Raw genomic sequence first — 13458 nt, forward strand, 5'->3', positions numbered from 1 at the left:
ATAATAAGAGTAATATTGTTTTGTTATAACATTAATATTGTTATGAATTTGGGTGGAGGAATATCTAGAGCCAGATAGATCTGTATAGGTAGGTAACTCGACTGTCGTGGTAGGGAATCTATATGTAATTTCTGTGTGTAGCCCGGATGTCGGTATAAGTGCGTATTTGTGTCCCCGCCACGAGGGGGCGGGTCATGCTAAATAGTGCAGGGATTATGGATAACATTCCCTCCTTTGTCGTTCCCTCTGTCGCCAATCCAGTGTCCATTATGGCAACGCACTCATATAGACACTAGATAGATCCATTAGTGCACCACAGTAAATTTTTCCCCTCCCTTACAACAAAGACTTACAGGAAAGACAAGCAGGAAGCGGCCTCGTACTACGCCGGCGTGGGCGTCAAACATCGTGTAAAGCAAGCTATAACCACGCCCATGGGACGTGTGATTGGTTGAGGCGAAAGGCGCGAACACACGACTTAGAAGGGGGTCGCTAGTTGGGGGAAGAGCAGGGGTGACGTCGGAAGGCGCGAAAAGATCACGAAGACGAGGCTCTGATTGGTGGCGCGCTGGGGCTGACGTCACACTGCGCGTGACAAAACGGCTCGTTCGCGGGCATTTCGCTCTTCGTGTTGGAGATCGCCCCTTCGTGCTTGTGTGGCTCTGCGCTGGACCCTTCATGCTTGAAGCTGTCTCTGCGCTGGACTCTTGGAGATCTGTTGGTTCTGCTTCCCTGCGTGGGCGTTGGAATTTTCCCTGAATCTTCGTCGTGCTTTTGGTTCTTCTTGGTGCTCGGTGCTCGGTGCTTTTGGTGCTGTGAGCGAACGGACCTCGTGTGCGACCGACGAGGAGCTTGGAGCGGGGCGTGCCGCTGAGCGGGTCGCTCGGGGCCGAGCGGAGCGCGCGAACGAGGCGGACTGAGGCTTCTTTGCGCCGGACGGGGCCGCGTTGGATGACGGACGCACCACTGCGGACAGTTAAGACGCACCACATCTCACACAAATACATAATGAACGTTTTATTTTGTTGATTCCTCCCTTGTCCTGTTGTTAAGTCTGGTGTAGGGACGTCCCAACGTAGGATTTAGTTTCTGCCGTCGCGTTTCTTTGTATCGTGTTCCGTTCAATAAACGTGTTTATTTTTGTACATTGAATTCGGGTTTCGTTTCGAGTTCATTCCCTCCAGGATCGGAGCTGCTGTCGGGGCTACAGGTACGCGCTTGCCGCTTCTTCCTCTTCATTCTTCCTCCCGTGCTTTTATAGTCGAATCTGTGATTGATCGTCGCCTCCAGTTAAAGCCCATTCAGTCATCCGCAGTCCTACGGTATTAACCAAGGGATTCGCGCGACAATATTATGCTTTTATCATTACCCTCGCCTGAGGAGAGGGTATTGCATTTGAGTCCGTTTGTCTGTCTGTTTGTTACTTGCCGGAATAGATTCTGGCAAGTTGGTTGGTTTGTCTGTCTGTCTGTCTGTCTGTCTGTCTGTTTGTGCGCAGTACTACGTCTACATCGTTGCACATAGCATTGCCATAATTTACACACATATTTGCCTTGCCCTGGAATGGACTGTGCCCAATTTTTAACTCTAGGCCCAAGGCCTCCATTATGATGTCATAATTCGATAATTCGACAACTACAAAACTTCATCCAATCAAGATGCAATTTCTTGAGTGCCATGTCGGCATAAACTGGTGGAGGGAAGAAATAAAAATAATGATGACGTCATCGGTCACGTGGTTCGGCCGCCATCTTGGAAAAACCGAAAAACTTTGCACTTTTATATCGCCGAAAGTGCTGAATAGAAAAAATGGAGACATGGCTCATTGTAAAGAACTCTCCATGGGGAATAAAATATGTTGATGATGTCGTAGGTGCCTCCATTATGACGTCATAATTCGACAAGTACAAAACTTCATCCGATCGAGATGAAATTTCTTGAGCATAATCTAGGAATAAATTAGTTTAGAAAACAAATAATGTTGACGTCATCGGTCACGTGGTTCGGCCGCCATATTTGTGCGATATAATTTGTGTGAAAAGAAGATAATTGGTTTTGGGTCGTCCTTTCCGCATATCTCGTGGGATTGTGCGTTGGAGAGACGACCGTGATGGCGAGGAGTGGTTGGCAAATCAAAAAAAAAAAGTACATTCCAGCAAGTCCTCGGTCTCTGACCGATTTTTCATCTGTTTGTCTGGTTGTCTGTTTGTTTGTCCGCACAGAATGAATACGATTTTCTCTGCAACCATTGGTCCAATTTCCGAGGAAATTTTCACCATAGGTGCAACAACACCTGTATCGTTTTTTAATGATAATTTTGACGTCATACGTCACATGGTTCGGCCGCCATGTTGGAAAAACCGCAAACCTTTGCACCTCTATATCTCCGAAAGCGCTGAATAGAAAAAATTGAGACATGGCTCATTGTAAACAACTCTCCATGGGGAATAAAATGTTAATGATGATGTCATAGGTGCCTCCATTATGATGTCATCATTCGACAAGTACAAAACTTCATCCGATCAAGATGAAATTTCTTGAGCATAATCTCGGGATAAATTGGTGGAGAAAAAAAATTGATGACCATCTGTCACATGGTTCGGCCGCCATATTTGTTTTAACACAAAAGCCTTAAAAACCACTGAAAACACATCCTGGCGAGGGTCTGCAATCTCTGATTGCTCGTTTGTTTTGTTATTAGAAGTGGCCTTGGAAAAACGCCACGATAAAGCTAGCTTAACACGGATATACACCTCAACACGCAACCTAATTGGCGGCAGTGGTAGGGAAAACCCCTTTGGGGGGGGGGGGGGCCTTAGTCCTCCTGTCAAGTTTGGTTGAGATTGGATAAGTAACGTATCGCGGTCAAAAATCGTCAGACAGACAGAGAGACAAACAGACAAGACACCAAATTACATATTTTAGTATGATGATAGAGGCTGGAGTCCGGATTGGAGGTAGACGAATCAACAATCTAAGGTATATTGATGATACCAATCTGTTGGCAAAAAGTAAAGAGGACTTGATGAAGCTGCTGCAGACAGTGACTAAGGAAAGTGAAGCAGCTGTTTATTGTTTAAACCTAAAAAGACTCAAATCTTATCAACTGAGAAAATCAATATGTTCAGATTGGAAGGCGATCATGTGGAAGTATTGGAAAGTTTCATCCTCCGAGCTTCTGCGATTGAAATGAGTGGAGACTGTGGAGGATAAACTAGTACACAGTTAGCATTGAGGAGAACAGCAATGTCAGGATTGGCAAAGATCTGGAAAGCTAAAGATGTGACAAAACAAACCAAGGAAAGGCTGGTGAATGGTCTATTATTTCCATTTGCAATGTATGGATGTGAGTCATGGATAGTGAAAAATATAGAAAGGAAGAAGATTGCCTGTTTTGAAATCTGGTGTTGAGGACGAATGTTGAAAATTCCATGGACTGCAAGAAGAACAAACAAATCATTGCTTGAAGAAATTAGACCACCATGTACATGAGAAACACTAATGCTAAAACAGAAACTGTCATACTTTGGGCACATCATGCGTGCAGAAAACACAAGTCTGGAGAAATCAACCATGCTGGTATATGCTTGAAAGAGGAAGAGGCAGACCTTGTATGCACTGGATGAATGCGGTAAAGGCCACAAGCTGCCTCTGCCAGAGCTTCGAGAAGCCGTGCAGGATAGGGATGTTTGGAGAAATCTGATTATAAATGTCACCAGAAGTTGGACACAAGTCGGAACTCCACAAAATAATATATTACAAATATACAGGGTGTCTCAATAAAATGTATACAGACTTCATATAAAAAACTACCACACTGTTCTGCCCAAAATATAATTTTGCATACAAAGTCGAGGCTTATGGGAGTGGGAGTGATGTGTTCCTTTGCCCCCTTTTTTGAAAAAATTAATAAAAATGAAACAAGATCCAAATTGATTGAATGATCGTTTTAAGGCCATTTTCCCCGCTAGAGCGGGGGTTAGCCTTGCGGGCCCCATGACAATCATGGCTCCCTGTTTGAGGCAATGTTTTTATGGCCGGATGCCCTTCCTGACGCCAACCCTTGGTCGCCTCTTACGACACGCAGGGATACGGTGTACCTATTCTACATCGGGGTACACACCGTGATCATTCATCCCAGCAAGCTGGTACTCAATTTGCCGACCTCAGAAGGATGACAGGCTGAGTCAACCCCCCTAGCGTTAATTCAACGATCGACCGGGATTCGAACCCAGGATCCTAGGATCCCAAGCCGGCACCCTAACCGCTAAGCCAACACCAGGTTGTGTTTGAGATCCAAATTGATTGTGTTTTCATATTCTCTATTATGCAGTCTTCATAAATTTGTTGTTTGCTTTCTCTCCTTTTTACCCCTATCCATCCTGGACCCCTCCTGCCATACCTCCTACTACTCCCCCCCTCACGAGCCACCCCTGAATTGTTGGAAGTAACTTGAACCGTCATATTTTAAGAGGTATTTTGTTTCCTGTAGGTGTGTCATTTTTCACATTTGGCACTCTCAAGAGCTTTGGCCTAGATTATGCCCCCAGTTTACTGGGAAAGCCTTCAGCCGACAATCCAAATGTGCTTGTGCTGAAAACCCCTGTCAACTTGATGTGTGGGGGTATAGCTGGCGCTTTTGCTCAGACCATCTCGTGAGTCTACATTTCTTCGTTTTTCTTTTGATTTTCTTAATTGCTTGTCATTGTTATGTGATAAAAGTTAAAAGTATACAGATAATCCACATGATTTCTCTATTTTGACACTTACTCCCACATTAAATGACAGAGCATAAGGTGTATTGCACTTTTGTTTTTTGTTTTTTTTGTACACAGAATCGAGGCTCGTGAAAGAGCTAAGATTTATCACACAAAAAAATCAAACAGACAAACAAAATATATAAAAATAGGGAGCGGTAGACAAGATGGGGAGAGAAGGGGAAGCACACAAACACAACATTTGAGAGCAGGGACATCGGGAGATGTGTGGGAGGGAGAGGGCTTGGGAGGAGGAGGTGTGGGAAAGGGGGGGGGGGTGGGAGAAGTATAAAACACAAGGACACCAAGGATTTCCAGGAAAGAAGTTGGTATTTCAAAAAAGTGGATTTGGGATGAAATTAGCGGGGGTAGAAAAGATCAAGGCTTTGGATGGGGGAAGATAAGAGATGGTGGTGAACAGCTGTTTTAAAGACCTGGAGGGAGGAGTGGGATTGAAGAGAGTGAGGGAGTTTGTTCCAGAGGTGGAGAAAAGAGGAATGAAGGAGTGAAGGTGAGCAGAGAGTCTGGATTTTGGCAGTTTAACCATAAGAGGGTTGCAGGCAGATCTTGTGCGACCTGTAGGAATATTTGGGGGACAGAGCCCAGAGAGAGCTGGGGGGCGGCAAGGCCGCAAAGGAGTCTGTAGAAGACGGAAAGACCACCAACCTGCCTGCGGTGAGTGAGTGAAAGGCCCTCGGAGTTAGCTTCATCGCGGGAGATTCCAATGATTCTGAACTCTTTGTTTTCAACAGCGTGAAGACGAGCTAGGTGTGAGGCAGGAGCACCAGCCCAGAGCGGAAAGCAGTATTCCATTGAGCTGCAGATGAAAGCCTTGTATGTGGTGAGGAGCTCAGGTGTGCCAAAGAAGGACTTCGCACGACGGAGGATGCCCAGTCGGCGACTGGCTTTGGAGGCCAGATTTGAAATGTGGTTTTCCCAGGAAAGATCATGGCAGATAGAGACCCAAAAGCTTGAGTGACAGAACTTCTTGGAGAGGATTATTCAGAAAGTGGATGGGAGGGTTGTCCAGTCGGTCTTTTCGGAGAGACATCGTAAGAGTGTGAGATTTGTCAGGATTGAAAGACATGTTCCACTTGTTTGCCCAGTCTGTGATTTTGTCCAGGTCTGCAGAGAGTGAGGAGGCTGCAGACTGCCGATCTGAGGGATGAGGAATGGAGCGACAGAGAGTAGAGTCATCAGCAAAGAGATAGAGAGGATTTTCAAGAGAGTCAGAGAGATCATTGATGAAGACCAGAAAAAGCACAGGGCCCAGAACACTGCCTTGGGGAACTCCTGCCTGAACAGGAAGAGGAGATGAGAGAAACCCATTCATGGCCACACGTTGACTACGACTAGAGAGGAAGTCCGCCAGCCATGCGTGGAGATTTCCATGGATACCAAAGGAGGAGAGTTTGGTGAGCAGAGCGGGGTGCCAGACCGTATCGAAGGCACGTGATATGTCAAGGGAGACAGCTCTAATTTCCTGTTTGGCATTGAGGACCTCCATCCATTGTTGAGAAAGCAGAAGCAGCATGTCCAGAGTAGAGTGACCTGGTCTGAAGCCAAATGGATGATCAGAGATCAAGCCATTGGAGAAGAGGAAAGATTTCATATCCGAAGCAATGATGGATGCCATGACTTTGCTGATAATTGGGAGAAGGCTGATTGGTCTGTAGTTACTAGGATCTGTTTTTGCACCTTTTTTGTGCAAAGCGGTGAGGTTGGCTGATTTCCAAGCAAATGGCAGATGATGACCTTGAGCAAAAGAGAGGGTGAAGAGAACAAAGAGAGGGAGTGAAAGAGCGGAAGAACAGGATTTTAGGACCCATGGGCTGATGCCGTCAGGTCCAGTTGCAGAATCAGAGTCAAGGGTTGACAGAAACTTTTCCACCTTGTCAGGAGGAAAGGACACCGAGTCCAGAAGCAGCTGGGTACGACTGGGTACGGTGGGTACAGAGAGGGATGGGTTTGGGACACAAGATTATAGAGGCAAACACAGAGTTGAGGCATTCAGCTTTTTCACGTGCGGAGTCAGCTGTGTAGCCGTTTGAGGTGAGGAAGGGGATGGAGGGGGAACAAACACCAGAAACAGATTTGACTAGACGCCACCAGGATTTGGAAGAGGAAGGCAGATAAGAGAGTTCGGTCTTGAGAACGGAGAGATATCGTTTCCTGGCTCTCCTGAGGGTGGACACACACTTGTTTCGGGCTTTGTGAAAGGAAATGAGATTTCCTTCCGTTGGATTTGCTTTCCAGGAGACGAAGGCAAGTTGTTTCTGGGCAACAGCCTCACCACAAGATTCCGTGTACCATGGACGGGAGGAAGGGTATGACAACTGAAGACGAGATGGGATAAATCTGTGCATGAGAGAGAGCAATTTACTTTGGAAGAATTCCCAGGATGAGTTGATGTCAGAGGCGGTAGAGATGAGAGACCAGTCCAGATGATTGATGGCTGCTTGAAGGCCGTGCCAGTTGGCCCAAGTGAAATGCCAGACTCATCGACGCTGAGGAGGCTCTCTGAGAATGGTCAGAGAGATGTCTACTTTAACAAGCACCTGATCAGATGAGCCGATTGGAGCAGAAGAAGAGCAGCAGACATTTTCAGGGAAGTTCGTCATAACCAAGTCCAGAAGAGAAGATGCTCCTTTGACTGAGATCCGGGTCGGGAAATTGACAGATTGTGTCAGTCCCAGTGAGTCGCAGAAGTCCTTTGCTGAGGAGCCATGGCTGGTGAGAGAGGTACCCACACCCAGCGAACTGGCATTATGACAATTGAAATCACCACATATGAGGAAGAGAGAGTTGGGATGGGTAGATAGATGTTGGTCCATATTATCAGACAGTGAGATGTAGATGGAGTCATCACTGTTTGGTGGACGGTACAGCACACATATGAACAAGAGGTGGGAGCGAAGGGGGAAGCCGTAGCCAGAGGTGAGGTGGAGAGAGGGCAGTGCAGGGCGAGTGAGGAAGAGTTTTTTTATAAAGATAGCAACCCCACCTCCAGGACGAGGCTCAGGTCTATCATACTGGAGGAGGGAGTAACCTGGGAGAGATACCAAGGAATCAGAGACATCATGAAGGAGGAAAGTTTCTGTTAAGCAGATCACGTCTGGTTTGTCAGAAGCAACCTGTATGGAGAGATCAGTCAAGTTTGAGCGAAGGCCCCAGATGTTTGAGGTCCATACCGTTAATGAAGAGGAAGGGGGAGCATCGGATACAGAACAGGGGGGGGAGGGGTAGGGTAAGATGTGGAAGAGGAGGAAGAGGTAGGGAGAGCTGTTGAAGGTGTGTCAGAGATTTCAGAATAACTTGGAGAAAGGGAAGGATAGGGCGGACAAAAGGTTTGATGGTGATTGGGTGAGGAACAGTGAGGTGTTATTTGGGGAGGGGGAAGAGCGAGGCAGAAGTTTGGGGGAGATGAAGGTGAAAGTTGGAAAGGGGAAGAAGCGGGGAGGACGCTTTGAGGAGGAGGGGTGAGAGGAGAGTCTAGGAGGGGAGGGGCGAGGGAGAGTCTCGGAGGGGAGGGGTGTGGGGGGAGTTTAGGAGGGAATGGGGCAAGGGGGGAGATTTGAAAGGGATGGGTGATTGAAAGGATTTGGAGGGGAGGGGCAAGGGGGAAGATTTGAAAGGGATGGGTGATGGGGAAGATTTGGAGGGGAGGGGCAAGGGGGAAGATTTGAAAGAGATGGGTGATGGAGAAGATTTGGAGGGGAGGGCTGAGATTGGATTTTAGAAAGTGTACGATTAATGGAAAACGAGCATTTATTGCAAAATAAGTTTCTTGTGACCTTCGAGTCAAAAATACGTTTGAGGATGCTGGAGGAGGGGTGGAGTCTAGGAGAGTTTCGGGAATGTAGAAAAGAGGAACTGTAAGAGATGGAATTTTTTTTTGGAATTAATAGATTTGGTGAGCAAGTCGAAAGCAACCTTTTAAAGAAGAAGAAGAAAAAGGTGTTATAATATACGACAGAATACAGAACTTGAGGGGAAAGTTTAAACATTTTTAAATTGAGCAGTGAAAACTATCTGGGGAAATGGAAAATGGAAATGGGGGTGAGTGAAACACATGATCGAAGAACGAACGAACAAATAAGAACAACGAATAAACGAATAAGAACAACGAATAAGAACAGAGAAGGATATATTATATATATATATTTTATTTTATTTTTTTGATTTGAGATTTTAAACAAGGAATTATGGGGTGAAAAACGGACAAAAACAGAGAACGAAAGTAATTGCAGCACAATTGACGGACCGCTGAGAGAAAAACAAAGCCTCAAGGTCGGACACGGTAGCCCACTAGGCCTCAAAATATGCGACACGAATTAACCGACGATTTTGTATACAGGTATGAAAAATGAACACCGAGAATCTTACTAAGGACACACTGTATGTACACAAAACTGAAAGATAAATACAGTTTCGACAAAAACACAATTGTGAAAAATATTACTTAACTTCGAAAGCGTGAGCGCATGGACAGCTTCGAAAAGACGTGACCTCGCCGACAAAGATCTCGCGAGACTTCCAAATTTGGGTCTTTGTTTGTCTTTGTCCACACAGAATATGCTAACGTTGGCTACAAGTGCCACCTCGTGATAGCCAGCCATACACAGTCTTTTTTCACCTGAGTACCTCTAGAAAGTACAGACAACCTCCCGGTTTGAGAACGAGTTACGTTCCTGGACCCTGTTCTCAAAGCCAAACTATTCTGAAACAGGAACAAACTACAATTTGATTTGAACCGACACATATATATATATATATACACACATGATGCCATATTAATATGTAAATAGTCATTACACCTTTGAGTTCGGATGACGTCCTGTGCCGCAACCCGCAAAAACGTTTTGTGTACGGATGACTTTACTACACGTCATCGACTATACCTATAAATAGATCGTCAGTAGGTGGTTGCATTCCCGTACCAAAATGCCAAATTAATCCCGAACCAGGGGTATTTTTATCAAATAAAATCCCGTACTCAAAGGGTTGAGGGGAATTAAAAACCATAAAGTGTCATCAAATTATTAATGTAAATATAAATTAATTACAGTACAGCACAATAATACACAAGTAATAAAAACCTTTTTTTTTAATGTAAAGGAATGTAGGAATTGTTGTGGCAGAGCAGAGCAGAAAAGACAAGTAGGCCTTTAGGTAGGCTTTAATCAACACAATGGTGGCCAGGTGCACAAGTAGAGGCCTAAGCTGGGCTCGAAGTCCTTAAGAGGGAATGTAGCATGGAGCGGATCGCAGTCAGCCCGCATGTCGTCTGCTGACCCGCTTTTATACAGTAACGATCCCAGGAAGTGAGGACACAGGAAGTGAGGTACACAGGAAGTGAGGCATCAATAAAACTGTAATTATGTCATTCTCCCCTTGCTTAGAAAAACACTACTCAGAGACCCAGACGGTCGGGGGCCCGCCAGGTACGTTGTGATCTTCGTAGTGGTTGTTGTTCAGTAGCATCTCCAGAGACTTCGGTGGGCGCGGAGCTAGGATCGTCCGATGCAGTCGAATCTCTGCCAACCCCATTCTCCGAGTCGCACGGTGCCTCGTTCTGTTGCTCCCATCCCTTTGTGTCTCCAGTTGGGGCCAAATGTCGGATGTATACAGTGGTTTCCTTGCCGTCTGGATAGTGGACCTGGGCGTACTGCGGATTCGCCTGCAGGAGTTCCACTTGGTCGACCAGTGGTTCCGTCTTACTCTGGCGCACATGTCTTTTGAGTAGGACAGGTCCTGGTGTGGATAGCCAGGTCGGTACCAAGCTACCTGTCATGGAGCGGCGAGCAAAACATAGCAGTATTTCCTGTGGGGGTAGCATTAGTAGCTGTTGACAATAGAGAACGGATCGAGTGTAAGGCATCAGGCAAGACAGTTTGCCAACACTGGGTAGGCAGTTGGCGAGACCTCAGGGCCATGGTGATAGCCTTCCATACTGTTCCGTTGTAACGTTCAGCTTTCCCGTTACCCTGCGGGTTGTAGCTAGTGGTTCTGCTGCTAGAGATGCCTTTACTTGTCAGGAATTCACCGAGCTCTCGGCTCACGAATGACGGTCCCCGGTCCGAATGGATGTCGGCGGGCATGCCAAATAGGGTGAAAAGTTGGATTGTTGTCGTATAACTTGGCAGTCGATGTCGATCAGTCGGCAGTCGATCAGTCGATCACCGTATAACTTGTCATGTTAGCACATGTGAACACAAAGGGGAATCTCGAGTACTCATCAATGATAGTGAGGAAGTACTGGTTTTTGTCAGTGCTTGGCAAAGGTCCCTTAAAATCTATTAAGGCGTTCGAATGGCTGGGTGGCTTTTATGAGGTGGGCCCTTTCTGCCCGATAGAACCGGGGTTTGCACTCTGCACAGGTTCTGCACAAGCCGGTCATCCGTCGAACATCTTCCACCGAAAAAGGTAGGTTTTGAGATGTCACGAAATGGTACATGTGTGTGATTCCTGGGTGACATAGGGACTGGTGGAGGTCGTATAGTGAACGATGGTCCAGGCATGTAGATGAGCAGTATGACCTTGAGAATGCGTCAGGAGGTATGTTTTCTTTCTCCGGACGGTAGATAATATCAAAATTGAAGCAGGATAACTCCATGCGCCAACGCATGATCTTGTTGCTCTTTATCTTGCCTTTCTGTCCTTTGTCAAACATGTAGCTGACAGAGCATTGGTCAGTCTTCAGTGTAAAGTGCCTTCCCGTCAGGTAGTCCCTCCAGTGGCGGACAGTTTCGATGATAGCCTTAGCTTCCTTTTCGACCGATGCATGACATTTTTCGGATCCTTGGAGTGTACTGGAGAAGAAGGCTACTGGACGCCTCGCCTGGTTAAGCGTTGCGGCAATAGCAAACTCGGATGAATCGGTCTCAACTTCAAAGGGTATTGACTCGTCGATTGTGTTGACCACTGACTCTTCAATATCCCGTTTGAGTTGGTGGAAGTATGACCTTGTCAGCCTCCTTCGAGATGGGGAAGGCTTTTGTTGCACTGAGAGGGCAAATTTTGCTTTAATAGTTGTGAATCCACTGAGAATAGTAGGCAAAAAGTCCGAGGATCCGGCGGAGGGACTTCATGTTTTGCGGCATGGGTAGCTCTCGCAGGGGCCGAAGACGCTCAGCGTCTGGCCACATTTGACCCTCCTCTACTACATAGCCTAGTATACTGAGTTTAGTGGTCGAAAACACACTTATCCTCATGATAGCTGATGTTCTTCCTTTAGGCTGCTTTGAGGAACTGCTTCAGGTTGACGTCGTGCTCGGTTTGTGTCATGCCACAGATAGTCAGATTGTCTAGTTACGTGATCATGGCAGATTGTGAGACCCAAGAGATTGAGTGACAGAACTTCTTGGAGAGGATTGTTGAGAAAGTAGATGGGAGGATTGTCCAGTCGGTCTTTTCGGAGAGACATAGTGAGAGTGTGAGATTTGTCAGGATTGAAAGACATGTTCCACTTGTTTGATCAGTCTGTGATTTTGTCCAGGTCTGCAGAAAGTGAAGAGGCTGCAGACTGCCGATCTGAGGGATGAGGTATGGAGCGGCAGAGAGTGGACTCATCAGCAAAGAGATAGAGGATTTTCCAGAGAGGATTTTCGGAGATCGGAGAGATCATTGATGAAGATCAGAAAAAGCACAGGGCCCAGAACACTGCCTTGGGGAACTCCAGCCTGAACAGGAAGGGGAGATGAGAGAAATCCATTCAGGGCCACACGTTGACTATGACCAGAGAGGAAGACCACAAGCCATGCATGGAGATTTCCGTGGAGACCATAGGAGGAGAGTTTGGTGAGGAGAGCGGGGTGTCAGACCGTATTGAAGGCACGTGATATGTCAAGGGAGACAGCTCTAATTTCCTGTTTGTCATTGAGGACCTCCATCCATTGTTGAGACAGCAGAAGCAGCATGTCCAGAGTAGAGTGACCTGGTCTGAATCCAAATTGATGATCGATCAGAGATCAAGCCATTGGAGAAGAGGAAGGATTTGATATCCGAAGCAATGATGGATTCCAGGACTTTGCCGATGATTGGGAGCAGGCTGATTGGTCTGTAGTTGCAAGGATCTGTTTTTGCACCTTTTTGTGTAAAGCGGTAATGTTTGCTGATTTCCAAGCTGAAGGCAGATGACCTTGAGCAAAAAAGAGAGAGGGTGTGAAAGAGCAGCAGACCACGATTTTAGGACCAGTGGACTGATGCCGTCTGGTCTCGTTGCAGAATCATTGTCGAGGATTGACAGAAACTTCTCCACCTTGTCAGGAGAGAAGGACACAGAGTTCAGGATCAGCTGGGTACAACTGGGTATGGTGGGTATAGAGAGAGATGGGTTTGGGACACAAGATTTTGAGGCAAACACAGAGTTGAGGCATTCAGCTTGTTCACGTGCGGAGTCAGCTGTGTAGCCATTTGAGGTAAGGGAGGGAATGGATGGGCAACGGATTTGACCAGATGCCACGAGAATTTGGAAGAGGGAGACAGGTTTGAGAGTTCACTCTTGAGAGTAGAGAGATATTGTTTTCTGGCTCTCCTGAGGGTAGACACACACTTGTTCCAGGCTTTGTGAAAGGAAATGAGATTGCCTTCCTTTGGATTTGCCTTCCAGGAGGCGAAGGGAGGTTGTTTCAGGGCAACTGCCTCACCACAAGATTCCATGTACCATGGACGGGAGGAAGGGTATGACAACTGAAGACTG

The 13458-nt window shown here is 46.6% G+C and overlaps 1 protein-coding gene across 2 annotated transcripts in view; it reads left to right on the plus strand.

Moving 5' to 3' along the window:
• Positions 1–13458, plus strand: part of SLC25A16 (solute carrier family 25 member 16) — a 49524-nt gene that overhangs the window by 30552 nt on the left and 5514 nt on the right. For both annotated transcript variants that reach the window (XM_068112407.2, XM_078775795.1), the window contains one exon: positions 4493–4655. In XM_068112407.2, coding sequence (XP_067968508.1) covers positions 4493–4655 — 163 coding nt within the window. The remainder of the gene's footprint in view (positions 1–4492; positions 4656–13458) is intronic.

The sequence above is a fragment of the Myxine glutinosa genome, chromosome 4 (assembly GCF_964187855.1).
Source record: "Myxine glutinosa chromosome 4, kmMyxGlut1.1, whole genome shotgun sequence".
Classification (NCBI taxonomy): domain Eukaryota; kingdom Metazoa; phylum Chordata; class Myxini; order Myxiniformes; family Myxinidae; genus Myxine; species Myxine glutinosa.